We start from the raw sequence: 20,154 nt of genomic DNA, 5'->3' as shown, positions 1-20,154 counted from the left end.
AAAAGAGTTTGGACTGGAGAAGCTTGCAACCTTATCACTTTTAAATACACTGTTTCAACGTTATTTGCTGAGAATTTCATACATTGATACAGTATATTTCAGTATATCCACTTCACCCCCTGTATTTGTTCTAATAATCCCTTGAATACAGTGAAGCCTACTCATGGGTGAGGGGCCACCACTGCAGCATGGTCCACCACTAGGGACTTCACCCCTAAAGAAAACCCTCCCCTAGCAGTTCTCAACTGTCAGAATCTTCTCAGCTGCACGCAGGGTTTTCGGTGCTGGAATGTTGAGTGGTTTGCTCTTCTGCTGGTCGCCAGCTGCTGTGTTTGTGAGAGTTCAACAATCGTGTCATGAGCACAAGCCATTGTTTTGATCCCATTCCTTCCGACCTTTGGCTCTTAAACTCTTTCCACCTCTTTTCTTTCCAATATTCCCTGAGCCTTGAGGGAACTTGATACGGGTGGGAGCATCTGTGGCTGAGCTCTCCACAGAGAGTTCGTTCTCGGTACTTGGACTAGTTATGAATGTGTATTAACTACTGCCCACTGTACGAAGATGCTTCCCTGATGACCACCGAGAGCTGCGTTAATCTATGAGTTTGTAACTTGTATAGTTGATACTATATATCCATTTAACAAAATAGAACTTATGCTTCACTCCCAGGGCTTATGAGCCTCTCTGCCATAGTTTTGTGATCAGATTTACAATGCCAGGCAAAAGTTTCCTCTTGTAGAGCAGACCTTAAATCCACCCAGAAGGGGCTGGGGATTTAGCTCAGTGGTAGAGCGCTTACCTAGGAAGCGCAAGGCCCTGGGTTCGGTCCTCAGCTCCGGAAAAAAAAAAAATCCACCCAGAAAATGACTGGTGATCCTCATAACATTCCCGCCACTTAGGGCGCACCCTTGAGCACATCTTGCCAGGGCTTTTGTTAAGTACTGTATGCTCAGGAGTGCTTGCGAGTGCAGGTCTGTGTGATTTCTCCAAATTCTTTGATCTACACTTGTGGTGTCATCAGGTATAGGATCTTACCATCACATTCTGATGGGTAGCCCTGAACAATGAGAATTGACAACTCTGGTATCGCCTCTGTGACATCCTTGACAAACAACTTGAGAGTGAGGTGTCCTACACCTGGCTCTGGGCTTTTTGAGAACTTGTGGCCAATGGAAGGAGAATTACCCACCTTGTAAGCCAGTTCCCTTTAAATGTTTGTTGTAAGTTGGCAAGTAGCTTTTCATATGGCTTTTGTCTTTTAATATTCATGGATGTTTTACCTACTTGTATGTCTGTGCAAGGCTGTCAGAAGTCCTGGAACTGAAGTTACAAGCAGGTGTGAGCTATTATGGCTGAGTAGGTGCTGGGAATTGAACCCGGGACCTCCGGAAGAGCAGCCCATGCCCTTAAATGTCCGTCTCTCTGGCCCTTCATATGGTTTTTTCAAACATCCTTAGTGTTGGTTAGTTCTTCTTCATCCTCTTCCCTGCAATCCTAAAGATTTTAAACCAATGTTTTATTTATGCATTATTTAACTATTGATCTAAATTGGTAGAAGAGGTTTAAAATAATAACTCATACTTTACAAAATTATATTTGTAATTTGAAGAGGGGATTCTAAAGGAGATTATGTTCAAAACCAACTTGGGGAAATTCTAAAAAGGATCTGGGCTCTGGCCCCTTGGTGGAACACCTTGCCTGTGTTCTGTTTTTCTTCTTTTGTTTATTTGTTTGCTTAAGGATGTCTGCAATTCCTTTTTGTCCACAGCTGAACACTTTCCAGGCCGTTCTGGCATCCGATGAGTCTGATACCTACGCCCTCTTTCTCTATCCTGCCAATGGTCTTCAGTTCTTTGGAACTCGCCCCAAAGAGTCCTACAATGTCCAGCTGCAGCTTCCTGCCAGGGTGGGCTTCTGCCGAGGGGAAGCAGACGACCTGAAGAGAGAAGCGCTGTATTTCAGCCTGACTAACACTGAGCAGTCGGTGAAGAATCTCTACCAGTGAGTAATGTGGGGTCTGTGCCCGTGCTATGCACTGGAAGGACATTTAGGAGGGACACTATCTCTAGTGACCAGAAACCATTTGATAATAACCTTTGGTGGCTTCTAAGAAAGGTGCTGGCTCAAAACCAGGAGCTAAGCTGGACCCCTGGAGCTTCAGGCTATCCAAGATGTAAAAGATCCTTTCTTTTTCCTGCACTGTCAGTCAGGCATAGAAACCAGAACCAGCAGCAATCATATGTTTTTGCAGAACCACTGGGGCTTGCTATGAAAAACATTGTTCTTGGAGCTACATAAAAATATCCAGTAATAACTGCCTTGATGGAGGCTTTTCAGGTTAATGATTTCTGGAGAGGAGGCATCATGATTCAGTCTTTCAAACAGGTATTGTTAAGGATTAAATTATGAGTAATATAATTGGGGGGGGTGGATGAGGCTTTTAGACGTCTCAGGATTCTCCTGGCATCATCACCTGAAATCATGCTGATTGGTTTGCCCACAGTGTTGCCAGAGACAAATCCATTTCTTAGTCTCCCCAGAGGGGTTATTCTGCTCGTGCTGGGATAGGCTATTCTGCAGGTGTCTGTCCAGTTGGTGCTCCTGTGAGACCTATTGGCTTCAGGTGGGCTCTTTTGTCTTCATATTCTGTAATACGGGCTTAGCCCACAGTAGTTACTTTGTGGCCTCTCATAGTTGCTTCTCAGTCACACTGAATCCAGCTTGGTTACAGAAACACACTTTACATGCACCTGTTGTGCTTGTCAACTAGATCCCGGCCAGATAGAGTGACTGAGCAAAAATTTGTTGATCACTTTATTTGCAGAGCATTGTGATAAAACACTTGCAGATATTATCTTAATTAAAACTCACTCAACTTAAAGGCAATAAGTATAACTATCTTCCCAGTTTTACAAATAGTCTTACAGAAATTGCGGAAGGTGCTTATGTCAGACTTCAATGGCCGAGCCATAGTCAGTACAACTCTGAAGTACAGATACAGGGGTGATCTCTTATGCAGAGTAGATAAGGTGTTTCTTACTCAAAATTCATGTTACTTGGTTGTTCATATTTTGTTTCATTTTATCAGTCACTCTGGTCACAGCTCCCTCTGCCCCTCTCCAGCAATTCTGATATTTCTGGAAAGCATCAAAGGAGAGACAGTGAAGAACCTGAGTGGGTGGATGAGAGTGTGTGTGTGTGTGTGTGTGTGTGTGTGTGTGTGTGTGTGTGTGTACACGCGCGCGCGCGCGCGCACGCGCGTGCATTCATGTATGCAACACATGTGTATGAATGCCTTTATGTCCTAGTAGGGAAACACAAATTTCTCCTGATATGCTTTTTGCACACAAACACAGGCACACACACACACATGGGCACACACACGCACACACACAACTTCTTACAGCTATGCAGGTACCAATTCTCATTCTAATACTCTGTGATTCTTGGTCCTTCTTCCCAGATGCTGTTGGTGTCTAGGGTCTGTGCCTTTTAAAACTCATAGTATTTCAAGCACTCAGCCCTACTTTCAAGGGCTCTACATACAAGTGTCCTATCCTGTTCTGTGATCCATACCCGGTGTTGGTCTCCATCTCACCTGTTGTATAGTCTAGACTCTAGAACAGACTTAGCTATTGGCCTTCTATCCTTTCTCCTCTTACCTCTTCCCCTGTAGCTTAAAGACTCTCTTTCTCTAGGTTGCACCTAGAGCCCCTTGGAAGGAGGGCTGAGTGCTTGAAATACTACGATTTTTAAGACACAGGTGCGTGCCAAAAAGGAGCAGCATGAGACATGACCAGAGTGATTGACAGATTTGGTGTGTCTCACGCTTAATAAAATGAGACAAACTACAGACAATGGAATAACATAAAATGCAAGTCAGAATTATCCTACCACTACTCTGAGTGACAACTATGCTACCTCCCCTTTCAGCGTGGGCTTTGCCTCCCATTCAGTGTTTCCATACTTAACACTGTCTCCTAGGCTTCTTTCCTCCAGATTCTGTCAGTATCATTGTCTTAAGGGTTGAAACATTGCATCATACATGCCCAGCATTGAGGACAACATTTATGAACTAAAGTACCTCAGGATCATGGTCCTAGCTCCCTCTGGATGCTTTGCTGTACCCCTCCAAGGAGAAGAACATTTTCCTAGTCCTGGAATCTCTTCCTCCAACAGAGGTCATACATTACTCATGTTTGCAGGCCTCTTCTGAAACATATGCATATTCAGGTAGAGAAGAGAGTAGTTCCTGGGAAGGGATTACCCACAGGCAGGCCAGCATGACTGTCCTGTTTTGTGATACAGTTTTTCTTTCTAGGAGACAAATTCTATCCGTGAGCATTCCAAACGACCTCAGAGTGGAGGGTAAATTAACTGCTTAGATTCCCACCAGGCACTGTGGCAAACGCCAGGATATTGATTTATATCTCATTAGAAGGCATTTATTTAGCTCCACTCTTGCATGATTTGTATTTTCCTACTCTTTGAAGCTTTGAAGCTGTCCACTTCCAAACTCAAGAGGTTTCCCAGCTGCAATACCCCTGCTGTGGGATGGGCTGGGACTCCAGGTTCTCTTCTTACTGATTGGTTTCAGTTTTTAAAATTACGTTACTGTGTGGGAGTTGGGGGTTGGAGGCAGCTGGTGGGGAGGTGTCTGGGTCGGAATCCAGTTTGTCAGAGTTTGTGCTCTCCCCCTACCACGTGGATTCTGGGTATAGCTCTAAGCTCTTGTAGGTAAGTGGCTTTCCCTGCTAAGTCATTTTTTCAGCCTGGAGTTTTGTCTTCTGTGGTGTGTTTTATTTGCAACCCTAATTTCTGTAAGCACCAACTGAGGGCAAGAGTTGAAGCTCTGCTGGTAGAACATTGCCTTGCGGACACAAAGCCCAGAGTTTTGACCTTGGTGCCACACAAACAGGGTTTAGTATCACACCTGGTATCCCAGTGTTTGGGAGGTGCAGGCAGGAGGAATAGAAGCTCAAGGTTATCATCAGCTACATGAGACTGTGTCTCAAAAAAATGAAAAGAAACCTTAGCAATTGAATATAGCAAATCGCAGAAGGGACGAACACTGACCTGATTGGGGAGGAGAGGGTTTATTTGGTTTACTGTCCTGGGTCACACAGTGCATTAGGGGAGCCAAGGCAGGAACTAAGGCAAGACGGGAACCTGGAAGGAGGCAGGAACTGGAACAGAAGCCATGGAGGAACATTATTATTGGCTTGGTTCCTCTGTCTTACTCAGCCTGATTTCTTACACAACCAGAGATGGTACCCTAGGGTGATATCACCCATAGTGAACTGCTCTTCCTCCCCCCAATCATTAAGCAAGAAAACGCCCCTCCCCCAGACTTGCCTTCAGGCCTGTGTGATTGAGGCAATCTCTTCTCAGGTCTGCATCAGGGTGACAAAATCCAGCCAGTACAGCAGAGTATCATGGATACACTTGGGTACAGGTAGTGGCTAGTGGACAGTGCACAGAATGAGAGAGAGAAAGAGAATGAAGAAAACCTCAACTCTCTTCATTATTGCAGTAGAAACCTAGACTAGAATGATGAATATTTGCCCCAGTGAACAAAGATCTCATTATATGATTCAGTGGATCTTAATACCTCTTTTTAGCCATTCCCTCTTATTCTTCGTTGTTGACTTTTGAGGAAATCCCGTAGTGTGGGAGAATTTGAGCGTGGCATTTCGTGCAAACACAGGATCAGTATCATTGGCTAGGTCTAGCTTTCCAGAGCTTCTTAACCCCAGCTTTCTCTTAGGGTTAGGAGTCGTCTTACACATGGTGTCCTCTTCACAGTGTACCATCGACACAGAGATAGTAGGTCACTGAGCTGGCGAGAGTAGTGCCACATCCCAGCAGAAGATCTCGAGTTTCAGGATAGCTGGGACTATCTGGTGAGACTCCTCTGAGAAAAGAGATTCTTGGGAACTAAGAGGGGTTCATGGTCTACAGAGACAATGAAGATCTGTTCCCAGATACTGAGCCTCATTTTGATTATTACATTTGTATCTCACCTGTGTTGAACTTTTGCTCAAAAATTGCTTTAGACTTGGTCATTAAAAAGCACTGATAGATCTATCATCCTCTGTCATTAATACATTAGTCCATGTGAATCACAGTACACAGAGATGTTTGGAAGACAAAGTTTCTTGTTAGCATGAAATTCTTGCCCTGGCTTTGCCAACTTTTGGCTGTTTGATCTGAAGATTAGCTAACTCTAGAAACCAACTTTTTCCTCACTAAGATCTAGCACAGCTACCACCCCTGTCTTGCAGAGCACAGTGAAGACAGATGAGCACTGGTGTAGGCACGGCTTGTAGAAATCAGTACTATTTAAGCATTTTAGGAATTGTAAGCTTAAGTAAGCTTGAGTCCGATTTAAGTTTTCATTCACGTCGAGAAAGCATAAAATATTCTTGCATTCCATGTTTGCTCTCAAGACAGCCAGGTTTCTGACAGAATATTTGATTTGGGCTTCTGGAGCAGACATATAACCTGATGACTTAGTGTTCCACACACAGTGCCAGACAAAAGGCAGCTTATAACAAAGTTCCTGTATGGTATTTATCTCAGTCACTTAGAAGCTTTGCTTCTGTTTGACATAGCAGGGAAAATTCGACTTTGACCATTAGAGTCTTTTGATTTCAAACTAAATTCTGAAGGAGGATGAATGGGCTGGTTATAATCTGCTCTTTCCTCTGTTCTTAGACTAAGCAACCTGGGGATTCCTGGAGCGTGGGCCTTTCACATCGGCAGCAGGCTGGCCCTGGACAATGTCCGGCCAGCCACAGTTGGAGGTGACCATTCCACAGCCCGCTCCTCAGCGCTGGAGCACTCCTTCAACCATGCTGCAGCCCTGGAGAGCTATACTGAGGACAGTTTCGATTACTACAATGAGAATGAAGAGGATGTAGAATACCCACCCATTGAACCAGGGGAGGCCCTGGAAGGCCACAGCAGAATCGATGTGTCTTTCAATTCAGAGGTTAATCCCACGTCTCCAGATTCTGATCACGCTTCTCCTTTGCCACACCCAGCACCTGGTAACTGGCCATCCTACCGGGAAACAGAATCGGCTTCTTTGGACCCTCAAACCAAACAGGGGCCACCTGTGGGAGAGGTAGAGGTCCTGGATTTCAAGGACCCAGCAGAACTTTTGGATCAGACGGGCACCAGAACCCCAGCTCCTCCAGGGGCAGATGCAGCTTTCCTAACTCCAGGCAGGGAAGACCTTGGGAACAGAGACACCCAGTCCTATCCAGAGGCACGGCCAGTGCCTTCAGAGCCAGATGTTCCTGTCGCTCCTCTGGAAAGAGAAATCCTTCCTAATTACCCCGAGTCTGGTCACGTGCCACCCCTGAGTGGAGGGAGGTATGTGGTAGGACTGGAGGACCACGTGAGTTCTAAAGATCAAGGTAAGTGCATTGAAAAACTGGGCATTTGAGGTGTTGTTCAAAGAAAATATAGCAGAGTTGACAGACTAGGCATGGTCAGTCACCTGGGCCCATTCCTGTACCGGGCAGGCTGGGGCAGGCTGAGACTGAAAGATTGTCTAGGTTCAAGACTAGCCTGGGCCATATAGAGAATTCTAGGCCATCCTGGACTATACAGTGAACCTTTTCCAAAACAAAACAAAAAAACACAGCTGTGGTGTTCTTCTGAGTGAATAGGTGAAAAGTTTAGCAAGCAGATTGGAATTGATTTTTCCTCCTTGTGTTTTAAGGAGATAAATTCCCTTTGCCAAGTACATCTTGGCAGAAGAGTTCTTCTTGGAGCCTCCTGACCATTAATAATGTGTTCTAAAAAAAAAAAAAATTAGGCCTCATGGAGTGGGGAAAGAACTGTGCTGCTTGTGCCAGCTCTCCTCCCAAGTGTAAAGAAAAATTTCGGTTTGTAAGTTCAGAGAAGGTGAGCCATGTCGAGGCTCCATAGGCATTGCAGGACGGAGGGTACAGCCAGTGGTAGTGAGCTGTGCAGGCTTAGGCAAACATGTGGAAGAGCCTTAGGGAGAGAACATGGTAGACACCTGTGTCTGCTCTTATTTCTGGTTCTGGTCCCCACAGCTGTGGCCTTCGCCTCCCCCGAGCCTTATCCTCGTTCTGTGATTCACTAGCACTAATCATAGCTGGAGGAAGGAAGGCAGGGGAATGCCCAGAGGGGACAACTTTTCATCCACACTGATGGACTGGGAAACTGGCCCTAGCTTCATCCTCCCCCTCTCTTCCCCTCTCCCTGCTCAATGATCTCTGCCAGGAGGAAGGGTCAGAGGTCACAGCTCTCTCTGCACAACCTTTCAGCTTTACAGTTTTTCTGTCAGAGTTTTCACAAAAACATTAACCTAGCAAAGAGGACCTTCTGGTTCTGCTGGGGCATTTTCTGCAGGTTCAGGAGTTGTTTGGAGAAACAGTTCAGGAGGGAAGAAAACACTTTTTGTTTAACAGAGCATAGAGTAATAGTTAGGGTAGGACCGTTGTTGTCAAGTTTGAATCTTGGCCATGCTAAGGCAACTTATTTCACCCCCAAGTCTCTGATTTTCTTTTATTAACGTATTGCCAGGATTTAATCTTAGTATATGTTATGTCATGAACACTTGCATTAGTCAGTTCTTTAGAAGAAAATAATGGCCACCGTTACTAATCTTTAGAGGACTTAAAACATAGGAAACTTTGGAGGTGGGGGGGGGGTGAACTGCTAGGCTGGAAAACAGAGAAACTGAAAACAGAAAGTCTCATTAAAAAGCTTTTGCCTCCTGGCTCTTTTTCTCCTTGATGAAGTTTGGTGAGCAGTTGTTTCTATAAAGCCTAAGGCGTGGACTTCTTTTTAAAGGTTCTAGAAGTTTCAGATTCTTCTAACAACCTCCAAAAATATTCAGTGTGAGTTCTTTCTATCTAAAGAGATTTAAAGGCACGAATCAAAAGTTTCCTCAAAGGGATTTTGTGTTACAGATGTGTTTCTGAGTGGCCTTTTGTTGGGGGTTTTATTTTCCTGGCCCAGGAAGAGCACACAGTTACTGGAAAGTGGGTGTATGTACAGTTGTCTGCAACCTGAGGAGCGGGCTGTAAACTCACTTAAAACCTTCTGAGAGTTTTCTTTTGCAACTCAGTCATGGTTCTTGAAGCGTGAACTTTGTAGATGACAATGTGTCACAGTGTCAAAGGTTGTGCGTGGCTGTTGAAGAGCTCAGAAAGGCCTGAAATGGAATCAGTCACTGGGAACTGAGGGTAACAGCATAACCTAGGAGGGGCATGAACTGTGGTATTTAATCAGCTGCCAAATGTAGTCAATGCTGACATCTAAATGCCAGAATGTTTACGAAAAAGACATTCAGGGGGAGATTGTCCAACTGGAAGCTTTTAAGTCTTAGAGGAATACTTTTAAATTTTACTTAAATATTTATGTGTGTTCATGTGTACAAGTTCATGTGTGGGAAAGCCTAGCACTTAGGAAAAGAATGTTGTGTGAGCTGTGTGAAGCATAGAAACACGTAATTGTTATTATTTATGTTCAGAGGAAACACTGGTGTCCCAGAGGTTTATCCAGCAGCTGTGGGCTTACTCTGGGTAGCTGGTGACATGGGGGTAACTGAGACCTTCTAGTTCCAGCTCAGGGTAGGACATCCACGGCTTCTGGTAGTGGATGGACTTGAGCTCCCCCACAGCTCTGTTGCGTAGTTTGAAGACAGATGCTGTTAGAACCTTATTCTCTGAATAGAGAGCACCCTTCCCGATAAATTTTAACTTCCCCTTTAAGCATATAGGATTTGGTTTGCTGAGTCAGGGAATTTTGACTAATAATTTTGTTAAAGGCTCAGAAAATTTCTTTTTAGTATTGTTTTCATTAGGGTGTGTGTGTGTGTGTGTGTGTGTGTGTGTGTGTGCATGCATGCGTGCATGTGCAGGTGCACTTGGGTGGAGGAGAGAGGACAACCTTGAGTGTCACCGTGTCACCTTAGGGATGCCATCTACATGGTCTCCTGCTGGCTTAGAATTTACTTGCCACATAGTCTAGACTGGTGGCCAGAAAGTCCTAGGGAACTCACTACCTCTCTTGGTTTTGTCTTTTTGTTTTTGTTTTTGTTTTTTGTTGTTTTCAACATGAGTTCTGGGAATCCACCTCCGGTCCTAATGGTTGCAAAGCAAGTCCTTTACTGGTTGACCCACCTCCTCAATCCTATAGATTATGTATTTATGTATTTATTTACTTTTGAGATGGGGTCTCACTGTAGCCCTAGCTTTCCTGGAACCTGCAGTGTAGACTGGGCTATCCTCAGACCCACAGAGATCCACCTGCTTTTGTCTTCTGAGTATCGGGATTAAAGGTGCGTACCACCGGGCCTGTCCACTTACAAGCCTTTTTTCTTTTTTTATCATATCCAGATTCTTTTCAAATTACGTCTGCACATATAAACTCCAGCCTTTTATCCTTTGCTTAACTGCTGTCATAACTCACAGAGCCAGCAGTGAGCCAGCAGTACAGCAGACGTGTGAGCCTCCTTTCTCTGAGGCGACTTACGTTTTCCAGTAGTTTGTTGTCAAGCCAAGAAATTACCCAAGCACCGGCATGCTTCCTTTGAGTGACTGAGGGGAACATTTCCTTGAGCTGCGTTGTGAAGTCTGGTACTCTAAGCAGGAACTTTGCTTTAGATTCTGTTATCTTGGTTTATGCTCGCAATTAGCTGGAAGGAGTTAATAGCATTAGCCTTCCTGGTAGACGGCTGGAAATGGGTAGTATCTTGCTGGGTAAAGGGGCAGACATGCTCACACTAAGGTCATCGAAGGGCTACAGCTGTGTTGGTGGCTGCGGTCAGAGGAGTCTTACTGAAGGAGGGATGCTTGAGGGATCTAAATCCAAGGCATTAAAGGGGGGAGAATAAGAACATTCTGGAAGGTAGGTACAGAGGTAGAAATGGAACCAGGGTAAGGGGGAGTTAAGGAGTTGCCAGAGACGCTAAAGCTGGTAGGGACCGGAGACTGCCTGTGTTGGCAGACAGGCACTAACTGGTTTTGGGGTACTCTTGACCCTGCTGAGGCTCTTCTGCATGAAACTCAGTATGATTGCCTTCGGCAATGTGAACTAGAAGGGCGGGCACCTGGGAATCTGCCCTGCAGTGAAAACATTGATTCTTGTTCCTAAGGGAGCTGTCAGTGTTGTTAAAGGCAAAAGTTACCCAAGCTGCTGTGGGGCAGGTGCAGAAAACCCCGTGTTCTCCTGTGATGTTCACTATGGAACCTCCTTGCCTCCCGAGCTTGCACTCTGTGAGAAGGCAGGCCAACAGCTGAAGACAAGTGCTGCAGCCTTTGGGGGAAAGAAAGATTGACAGATGGGTCAGAGCAAGTCCAGAGGAGAATTTCTATTTTTGTTAAAAACTCCCAATTAGGAGAAGGCTCAAGAACCCTGGCAGCACCCTTGCCTTGTCTTGTATAGATTCGTACCCCATTCTTCTTTCTATTAAGGATATGAGAAGAGTTTTTTTTTTTTGTTGTTGTTGTTTTGTTTTGTTTTGTTTTTTAAAAAAACAGTAAGAAAAAACAAAAACCCCCAAGTTGCCCTTTGCAGCTGTCTGACCTTAGGTGTCAAGTGTATGGCAAGTTGAGCTCATTGAACCTGGCAGCCTCTGCCCATCGCCCGCCCAGGCTTGGCTGTGTAGCATTTTAGCCTTCTATAGTACGTGGACGCAGCAGCACAGATTCCTGGCATTCCCATAGAGATCTAGGAAGTGATGGGTTTAAGGTGGGCCTCAGGATTAGTCTTTTTACAATCATCTCAGTGTTCCTATCATGCTAACCCTCCCTGTGAAGGCGCCATGCTGAGGGTGGGCTTTACATCAAGTCTCCTGAGGAAACCCTCAGCAGCTGTCAAGGCTGCCAATCACCCAGAAGCCTACCCTCCACACAGTTTGAGGAGGGCCGCCGCTTCACCCACGTGAAGACTTGCCCACGCTAAGGCTTGTCTCGCACTCTGTCCCCTTTCTCACACCTCACATTGTCTCTTCTGCCTCCTAGACACCTTCTTTCCCGTGCTCTTCCTTAGCACCTTACTACCAAGGCCCCAGCCCTCTGAGGTCGGCCATGTTTGTTTACAGGCTGCTGCCCAGGAGAACACAAGCTTCAGAGCAACTGTCTGCCTGACTTAGTGTTTAGTAAATACTTGTTCAACGATTGTACGAACGAAAGAAAGAAAATCTCTTGAGGTGTTTGCTTTTGCTGGCACATTTCCATTTTAGGCGTAAGGTGTGCGGGTGTATGTGCGGGAGGGGATGGATGAGGGTTTACACGAAGCACAGCTTCCTTAACCCAGGGCTGCCACGTGACTGGGAAGGGTGTGCGCTTGACTCAAGTTCCACTCCCAAAATACAAATTTCCATAAAAAGCTGAGGAGGGTCTCGAGTTAGCTTCCCAATAATGAGTTCAGTCATTGTGGTTTGGAGTTGGGAGTCTGCCGTACTATAGCCTTTATAAGGAAGCCTCATCATGTTTTGTTTTTAATTTATATCCACACCAGAAGAGGCATCGAATCCCATTACAGATGGTTGTGAGCCACCATGTGGTTGCTGGGAATCGAACTCAGGACCTCTGGAAGAGCAGTCAGTGCTCTTAACCTCTGAGCCCTCTCTCCAGCCTTTATCATGTTTTCATCCTGGTGTCTTAGTAACTTAAACCCCTTCCCTGGGACTGAGAGATGGTCACCATGCCTGATGACCCAGGATCTATGATGGAGAGATTGCGTGTGTGTGCGTGTGCATGCGTGCGTGTGCGTGCGTGCGTGCGTGCGTGCGTGTGTGTGTGTGTGTGTGTGTGTGTGTGTGTTTCGTGGGTGCATGCATCTGTGAGCTGATTCTCCTGGTCTTTGACCAGCAGACACAAAGACAAATACACATACACTAAATAAGTATTAAAATAGCCCCTTTGCATGTAGAGTCTCGTGTGAGCGACTGGACAGCGTCTGTGATTCATGCAATGACCGTGTCTAGTGTTTTAGTTGAATTTAACCAACTCTCTGTCTCTGGTCCCCTCTACATCTCACTCTTCATTTCCTGATAAGGCTTGAAGTAGGGACTGGAGCAATACAGTCTTCACAGAATAACAGGAACAGCAAAATCCATCTGTCCCTCCTTCGATTTGCAAGCCACGCCGTGCGTGAAACCTGTTTTCTTTTTAGCAAACGTTACTGGAAAATGTCACTCCTGTCCACCTGCATCGGGTTGCCTTTGTGCCCTCGTGCCAGAAGAGAGGTGAAGAGGCTGACTCTGGCTGTGTGTGCTGGGGACTTCTGAGGCAGGTGACGCTTGCCTGTAGTCTCACAGAGCCGCTGAAAGTGGCCCAGCTTGTGACCTTCCGAAGTGGCACCTGTGCTGACTCAGGAGCACACCTGTACACGTGCACCTGAGCCGAGGAACTCTGCCCTTTGACAGCCTGTGTTACACTCACAGCCTTCTATTCACCTGCTGTTAGTTGAGATAAGGGGCTTTGTTTAGTGACAAAGAGCAGCTCAGTATGCAGGAGGCCCCAGGATCTACCCCAAATCAATCTCAGCTCTCTCTCTCTCTCTCTCTCTCTCTCTCTCTCTTTCTCTCTCTCTCTCCCCCTCTCTCCCTCTCTCCCTCTCTCCCTCTCTCCCTCTCTCCCTCTCTCCCTCTCCCTCTCCCTCTCTCCCTCTTTCCCTCTCTCCCTCTCTCCCTCTCTTCCTCTCTCACATACACACACACTCACTTGCTCAACCCCCAATTCCTAAACCAATAACAGTAAGTAGTTCTCTCCGTAGAAAGCCTGTGATATCCTTGTCACGATCCATTCTGCCCTTTTTTGCAGTAAGTTTTGTCATTTTTCTATTTTTTTTTAAAAGTTAATGCCCATCACTTTCTTGTTAAGAGAAAAGTTGAATTCTGACTCATCTTCTATCTCTGTCAAGCGGGATCACTCAGGCGAATCACTGGCTCCCTCTGACAGCTCGGCTTTTCTCTTCAGCCAAGGTGTTCTGACCTGATGACCCCTCAGCTTGCTGCTTCTCAGGGACCTATACTTCCCAGGGCTTATGCTGCTGTCAGGACTTCTCAATAAGTATTTAACGTTTAATGCCTGTGTTTGGGAATGTGCACATGAGTGTAGGTGCAAAAGTAGGCCAGAAGAGGGCAGTAGACCCTGTGGAACTGGAGTTACTGGTGATTGTGAAGCCAGCCATGGGAGTGCTGGGAACCGAACTTGGGTCCTTACTGCTCCTCACTGCTGAGCCATCTGCAGTCCTCTTTGCCACTTCTTACCTGGGTGTTTTTTCCCAACATGCTGCAAACACCCTTAGTGTTAGTTGGATGCCCCTGGGGAGTAGTAAGGATCTGGAACCTTCAGAGTTCAGACCCAGCTGCTTGCTACTCTTGTGACTTCTTCGGGTGAGTCACCTTAACCCTTTGCTTCCCTTTCTTTATCTGGAAAACAGATTAAAAGTAGTACTTGCTCCCCCTGGCCCTGGTGCAAATGGAGGGTTAATGTTAAAGCTGGTGGTCTGTGTCAAGCCCGTTTAAGTGTTAGCTCTGTAATCATTGTGTTTGCTGACGCAGGTGTTTGTCCCGGCTACATTGTTACACATCGGGAGCTAGATGTCTCTCAGTGTTTGGGTTTTTGTTCTCCCTGGGAATACTCTCAGTAAATATTGAGTGTTGAATTTCGTCCACCCCAGCCTGTTTCCTTGTTTTCAGACAAAGCCCTGAGAGGCCACCACAGCCTGTTTTGTTCCTTTAAGTGGCCAAAGCTGACATGCAGGCCAGTATCAGTGGCTAGAGTGCATTGAAACTCTTTGCCCTTCCTGCTTGATGCATATTCTCCAGGTGTCTCTAGTCTATTCTGCCTCCTGGTGGCCGAGCTTGGGATTGGGGATTGCCTAGCATCCTACCTGTGAACACATCCAGGCACACTTTGGCCATTTCTTCTCTAGAGGAAAACATAACTGGCATTGATTCCAGGCTCCTCTCATTCTTCCTCCCTCCGTTCCTTCTCCCTCTTGCACAAACACCTCTCCTTACTGGGTATTTGTGAGATTTGGGGAATTAAGCTTACTCTGGTTCAGAGTGGCTTTGTGGAGATTCTGTGACTATGGAGTAGGTTGTTTCTATTGCGTGAAAATCCTACTCATGCCGGAAAGGACAAGGCCTGCACAGACCTGGAGCTCCTTAACACTGCTCCTTGGTCCTCTCTTCCCTGCCCAGTCCTGCATTTGATGTCAGGTGTGTGCACACCCTTCAAGCTTGAGTCATAAACAACTACTAGTATTTGGCCTTTTTTTTTAACCTCACCAAATAGTGATTTCATGAAGCTCACTCTAATGCGCTCTTAAGGTTTGCCTGCCTGCAGGGCTGTTCTCAGGCCTCAATGATGCAGCCCCACAGCTCACCGGCGGTTGTAAAAAGACCCAGTTGGCTGCCCTGATCTGAGCTGCCTGCCAGAAAATAGAAAGTTAATTCCTCAGGCTGAATGTTATCCCTCCCTGTCTTTGCAGCATCAAATCTATTTGTTTACTACAGTCCAAGCTGACTTCACGGAGCACTTGTGATGTCTGGGGAAGCGTGGTGGTAACGATGCTGGAATCCTTTGACCCTTCTAAGGCTTCTCTGTTTTATTCTGCAGTCTTCACTTACAATGGCGCCAACCGGGAAACCTGTGAACACAGCCACGGCCAGTGCTCCCGGCATGCCTTCTGCACCGACTACACCACTGGCTTTTGCTGCCACTGCCAGTCTAGGTTTTATGGAAACGGGAGGCACTGCGTGCCAGAAGGTGATTGATAGGCCAGGGTGGCTGTGCGTTCGTTGTTGACAACTGCCTGTTTCTGGTTACACTGTGGGTTCTGCCTTACGTCTCTGCTGCCTGAATCCCAGCACCAGTGACTTGCGAGTGTTCAGGGGGTGATGGAGTGATAAGATAGGTTTGAGAAGACTTGAAATGTTTCCATTTTGCCCTCTTTCTAACTTGGTAGAGCTAAAGGGGAGGGTAAAGAAGGGGAACGGAAGATAGACAGGACTGGGTCACACACAAGTGAAGAATTGTTCATCCGAGGGACTTGTTAAACTCAGTGTGGCCCATGCCTGTAAATGTTAACACCGCCGAAACAGAGAGCAGGAGGGTGGAGAGTTGAAGGCTAGCCTGGAGTTCACGTGAATCCTCAGTTGGCATCCTTAGAGAACTGATTTCAAGAAAACCAAAGTTAATGGTGATAATGATAATAAATGGAAAAAGCAGTGAGGCGTGAGGCGTGGGCGTGAGAGTGAGCTGTGCACGTCTGTCCCCAGCGTGCTGATGCCCAAGGCTGAAAGGCCTGCTTTTGTCTTTCAGGGGCGCCTCACCGAGTGAATGGGAAGGTGAGTGGCCATCTCCAAGTGGGCCACATGCCTGTGCACTTCACGGATGTGGATCTACACGCTTACATCGTGAGCAATGACGGCAGAGCCTACACTGCCATCAGTCAGATCCCGCAGCCCGCAGCCCAGGCCCTCCTCCCTGTCCTGCCCATCGGAGGCCTGTTTGGCTGGCTCTTTGCTTTGGAGAAGCCAGGCTCTGAGAATGGCTTCAGCCTCACAGGTGAGCAGAGCTCAGGTCTGGCAAACAGGGATTCAAAAGCCGTCCCCAGGCAGCCTCTGCAGATGATATGTCCATGACAGGTGAATTCCTACTTATAAGTATCAAGTTAACATTCTCTGTTAATACGCTAGATTTTAAAGAGAATGGGGCAGGGAGGATTAAGAGTCTTTTGAGACCTTTGAGAGATAGGAGGGTCTGCAGCTTCTAGAACTGAGCCGGGGCACGCCATACCCTCCTTAGGCACCATGTTCGACAGAGACTGGAGAGAGGACATGCACACTCCTGACAGCCATTTGAACCCACATCTCTTACGGGATAGGCAGGTGCCCTATCGCCCAAGCCCCAGCCAGGCCTCAGAATGACTCAAGAGTTCCTGTCAGCCACTTGCTGAGTTTCTGTCTCCTGCAGGAGCTACCTTTGTCCATGATGTGGAAGTCACTTTTCACCCTGGAGAGGAGAGAGTTCGTATCACTCAAACCGCCGAGGGGCTTGACCCAGAGAACTATCTGAGCCTTAACACCAACATCGAAGGCCAGGTGCCCTTTATCCCAGCAAATTTCACAGCCCACATTGCTCCGTACCAAGAGTTCTATCATCACAGAGACTCAGGTATGTGTGAGTTTCTGCAGCTGTAAAATGGCCGTGGTGCGGGCCTCACAAGACAGTGACAAGGGTTAGGTTAGATGAATGGTTACATGGAATGTCCCAGACTGCATGGGACACAAAGTGAGGTTGATATAATTCCGTTCTTATTGATGTGTATATATGATCAGAGTCCTGACTTCTTATACAAGAATGTCAATGTATTTGCACATTGCTTTCTGATAGTAGTAACTGATAAGATATTTCCCTCTCGGCATGGATTGTATTGACTGTTAGAATGTATGATTATAGCCGTTTCAGCTGACGATTTTAGTTTGAGAGTCACAGAAAGATGCTTCCCAGCATTCTGAAACAAAGCCGAGATTTGGAGTCAACATGACTCGAATGACATCTTGGGTTTGCCATTTAAAGAATCATTGGAAAGTCTATTTTCTCATTTTTAGCATAAGAATAAAGACATATTTTCTGCTGTTGATAAGTTGCATACGGTGCAATTCGCTCTACAAAGCATGTCCAGTCTGCTCTGTCTCAGGGTAGCTATGAATATAGCCCAACACATTTGCAGATGGTAGTGTCATGTCAGAACGTCAGAGAGCTGGGCACACCTCAGCACAGTATTAGCCGTGTGCAGGATGCTCCAGTCGTCACGATTGTCACTGTGCAGTTGGTGTGTCTTGAGTAGCACCTGTTCTGTACCCCCGGCTTCTAGCATGCGAGCTGGGTACGTGGAAAAAGCTGGAATGCAGACCTTCACTGTGTTCAGAATGTACTGGGGCCAGTCCTGGTGCAGCTCCCAAGAGGAACGGCCTTTTGCTTTGCCTTTCCCTAAGCCTTGATGGTTTACCGAAGCGTAAAGCTACTGGGGCAGGGTGAGAGGTTATTTCCTTTACGCCTCAAATCTTGAGAGATATGGAGCTGGCTGGCTTTGAGTTCCAGTCAGAGATCTACCACATCCCAGGCTATTCACCTAAACTCAGTGGTCTCTGCACACACGGCCACTGCCTGCCTTGTGTGGCTGAGGAGCACACAGCCCTCAGCTCACACACACCGGGACATCATGACGCTGGTTTCTAGTGTGCGATGACAACTGCAGCACTTGTAGTCCCTTCTTCTCCTCAGCAGTGGGGCTTCACATCCACTCAGATTCCTAAGGTTCCAGGTCTTTCCTTGCAAGCTTTCTGTAGAAGCCGATGGGAGCTCTTGGGGAAACCTGCTCCCAGGAACCGGGTAGGAAACTGTAGAAAAATGCACCAAACATGAACACTTATGTTTTCACTATTTCAAAATCTTAACCGGTTTGCCTGTGAAACGTTCGTTACAGTCGTGACATCCTCCAGCTCCCGAAGTTTCTCCCTCATTTCTGGTTCTATCAACCAAACTCGGTCCTACCGCATCGACCAGAACATCACTTACAAGGCGTGCAGTCATGCCCCCAGACACCTGGCCGTCCCTGCCACCCAGCAGCTGACTGTGGACCGGGCCTTTGCTTTGTACAGTGAGGAGGAGGGCGTGCTGAGGTTTGCCGTGACCAATCAGATTGGCCCTGTCGAAGGTATGTAAAAAAAAAAAAATCGTATCCTTTCTTAGAAGCCTTAAAATAGGTCTGGGGTGAGTGAAGTTTGGTAAGTGCCAGAGAGAAAAGTCAAAGAGGCTGTCCTGGCCTGCACGTGTAGACAGGCAGATATACAACAGGGAGAACACAGTCCCCGCCAGAGGTCACACACATGTATAGAGCATGAATCTGTAGGCTGGGTGGTACCAGCCAGGCTTTTCCCCTAGTGCTGGGGGCATGGACAGAGGCAGGTCCCTGGAGCTCATTGGCTGGCCAGCATAGCGGAATCAGTGAGCGGTGAGAATTGCTGTGGGCAGAAGCTCTTGCTCTTGATCCTCCCCAAGTTCAAACCCTGGATCCCAAGAGAGTTGTCCTCTGACCTCTACACATGCACTGTGGTTTGCACATGCCTACCATGGCATGAGAGTCTCTGCATGTGTACGTTCACAGTAAATGTTTAAAATTTAAGATGAAGATTAATAATCATGGAAGACGCTCATACTGACCACCTCTGGCCTCCACATGTGCATGCATGCAGACACATAAACATACCACACACACACACACACACACACACACACACACACAAATAGACACACACAGGTAAGTGACAATATGTTCCAGGTTCATTCATTAGCAGATGTAATATTGATTTGGTATTACTTCCCAAATTGTTTTATTGATCTACCCAGTCTCTATCAGAAACCATCTGACTTATTTGCAGAAACAAGCAAACTGATTCTAAAACAGGCATTCCAGGAACCCATAGTAGCTAATATGATCATCTTGGATCAACTTCCAAATGCAAACGAATGAAGTAGGGCCCCTGTCTCACCTCACACATAAACAAAACCCGACTCAGAGTGGATCAAAGACTAAATGGGAGGACTAAACTTTTGCATTTACCAAAGGCCATCTCCAGATAGCTATACTATTTGGGGAGGTTCCAGAAACTAGGAGATGGGCACTAGCAGAAGTAGATCATGGGGTCATGACCTCATGGTTCCTATCTTATCCTATCACCATTGTGATCGCCTTACCATAGTCAGAAGCAACAGAGTCATTCTGTACACTGAAACCCAAGCCAGAATAAATCTGTTCGTTTCTGAATTTCTTTCTGTATTTTGAGGCAGTGATGTTAACACTAACATAGCAACATTCTTCATAACAGCCAACAGGTAAAAGCACCTAGATGACCGTCAGCTGATGCACATACAAAATCTAAGCCCACACAGTAGAGTTAATACTCAGCCATGAAAAGGAATAGAGTACTTATATGTGCTACAGTGTGGGTGGCGTGTGACAGCATTGCGCTAAGTGAAAGAAGCCAGTGACGGGGACAGCATGTACGTTAATGCCCACACACAAGCAACCCAGAGAGTTATAAAGTAGATTGATGGACAAGAGGGTATACACCAAGGATAG

General features: G+C 46.5%; 1 protein-coding gene across 1 annotated transcript in view; it reads left to right on the top strand.

Annotated features, from left to right (window-relative positions):
• Nid2 (nidogen 2) overlaps positions 1 to 20,154 on the top strand; it is a 55,726-nt gene that overhangs the window by 9,357 nt on the left and 26,215 nt on the right. The window contains exons 3-8 of the mRNA NM_001012005.2: positions 1,769 to 2,001; positions 6,718 to 7,424; positions 15,624 to 15,773; positions 16,329 to 16,574; positions 16,983 to 17,183; positions 18,499 to 18,729. Of these exons, the coding sequence (NP_001012005.2) occupies positions 1,769 to 2,001; positions 6,718 to 7,424; positions 15,624 to 15,773; positions 16,329 to 16,574; positions 16,983 to 17,183; positions 18,499 to 18,729 (1,768 nt within the window). The remainder of the gene's footprint in view (positions 1 to 1,768; positions 2,002 to 6,717; positions 7,425 to 15,623; positions 15,774 to 16,328; positions 16,575 to 16,982; positions 17,184 to 18,498; positions 18,730 to 20,154) is intronic.

The sequence above is a fragment of the Rattus norvegicus genome, chromosome 15 (assembly GCF_036323735.1).
Source record: "Rattus norvegicus strain BN/NHsdMcwi chromosome 15, GRCr8, whole genome shotgun sequence".
Classification (NCBI taxonomy): domain Eukaryota; kingdom Metazoa; phylum Chordata; class Mammalia; order Rodentia; family Muridae; genus Rattus; species Rattus norvegicus.
Note: the sequence above shows the minus strand (reverse complement) of the source record. Positions and strands in the feature narration are given on the sequence as shown.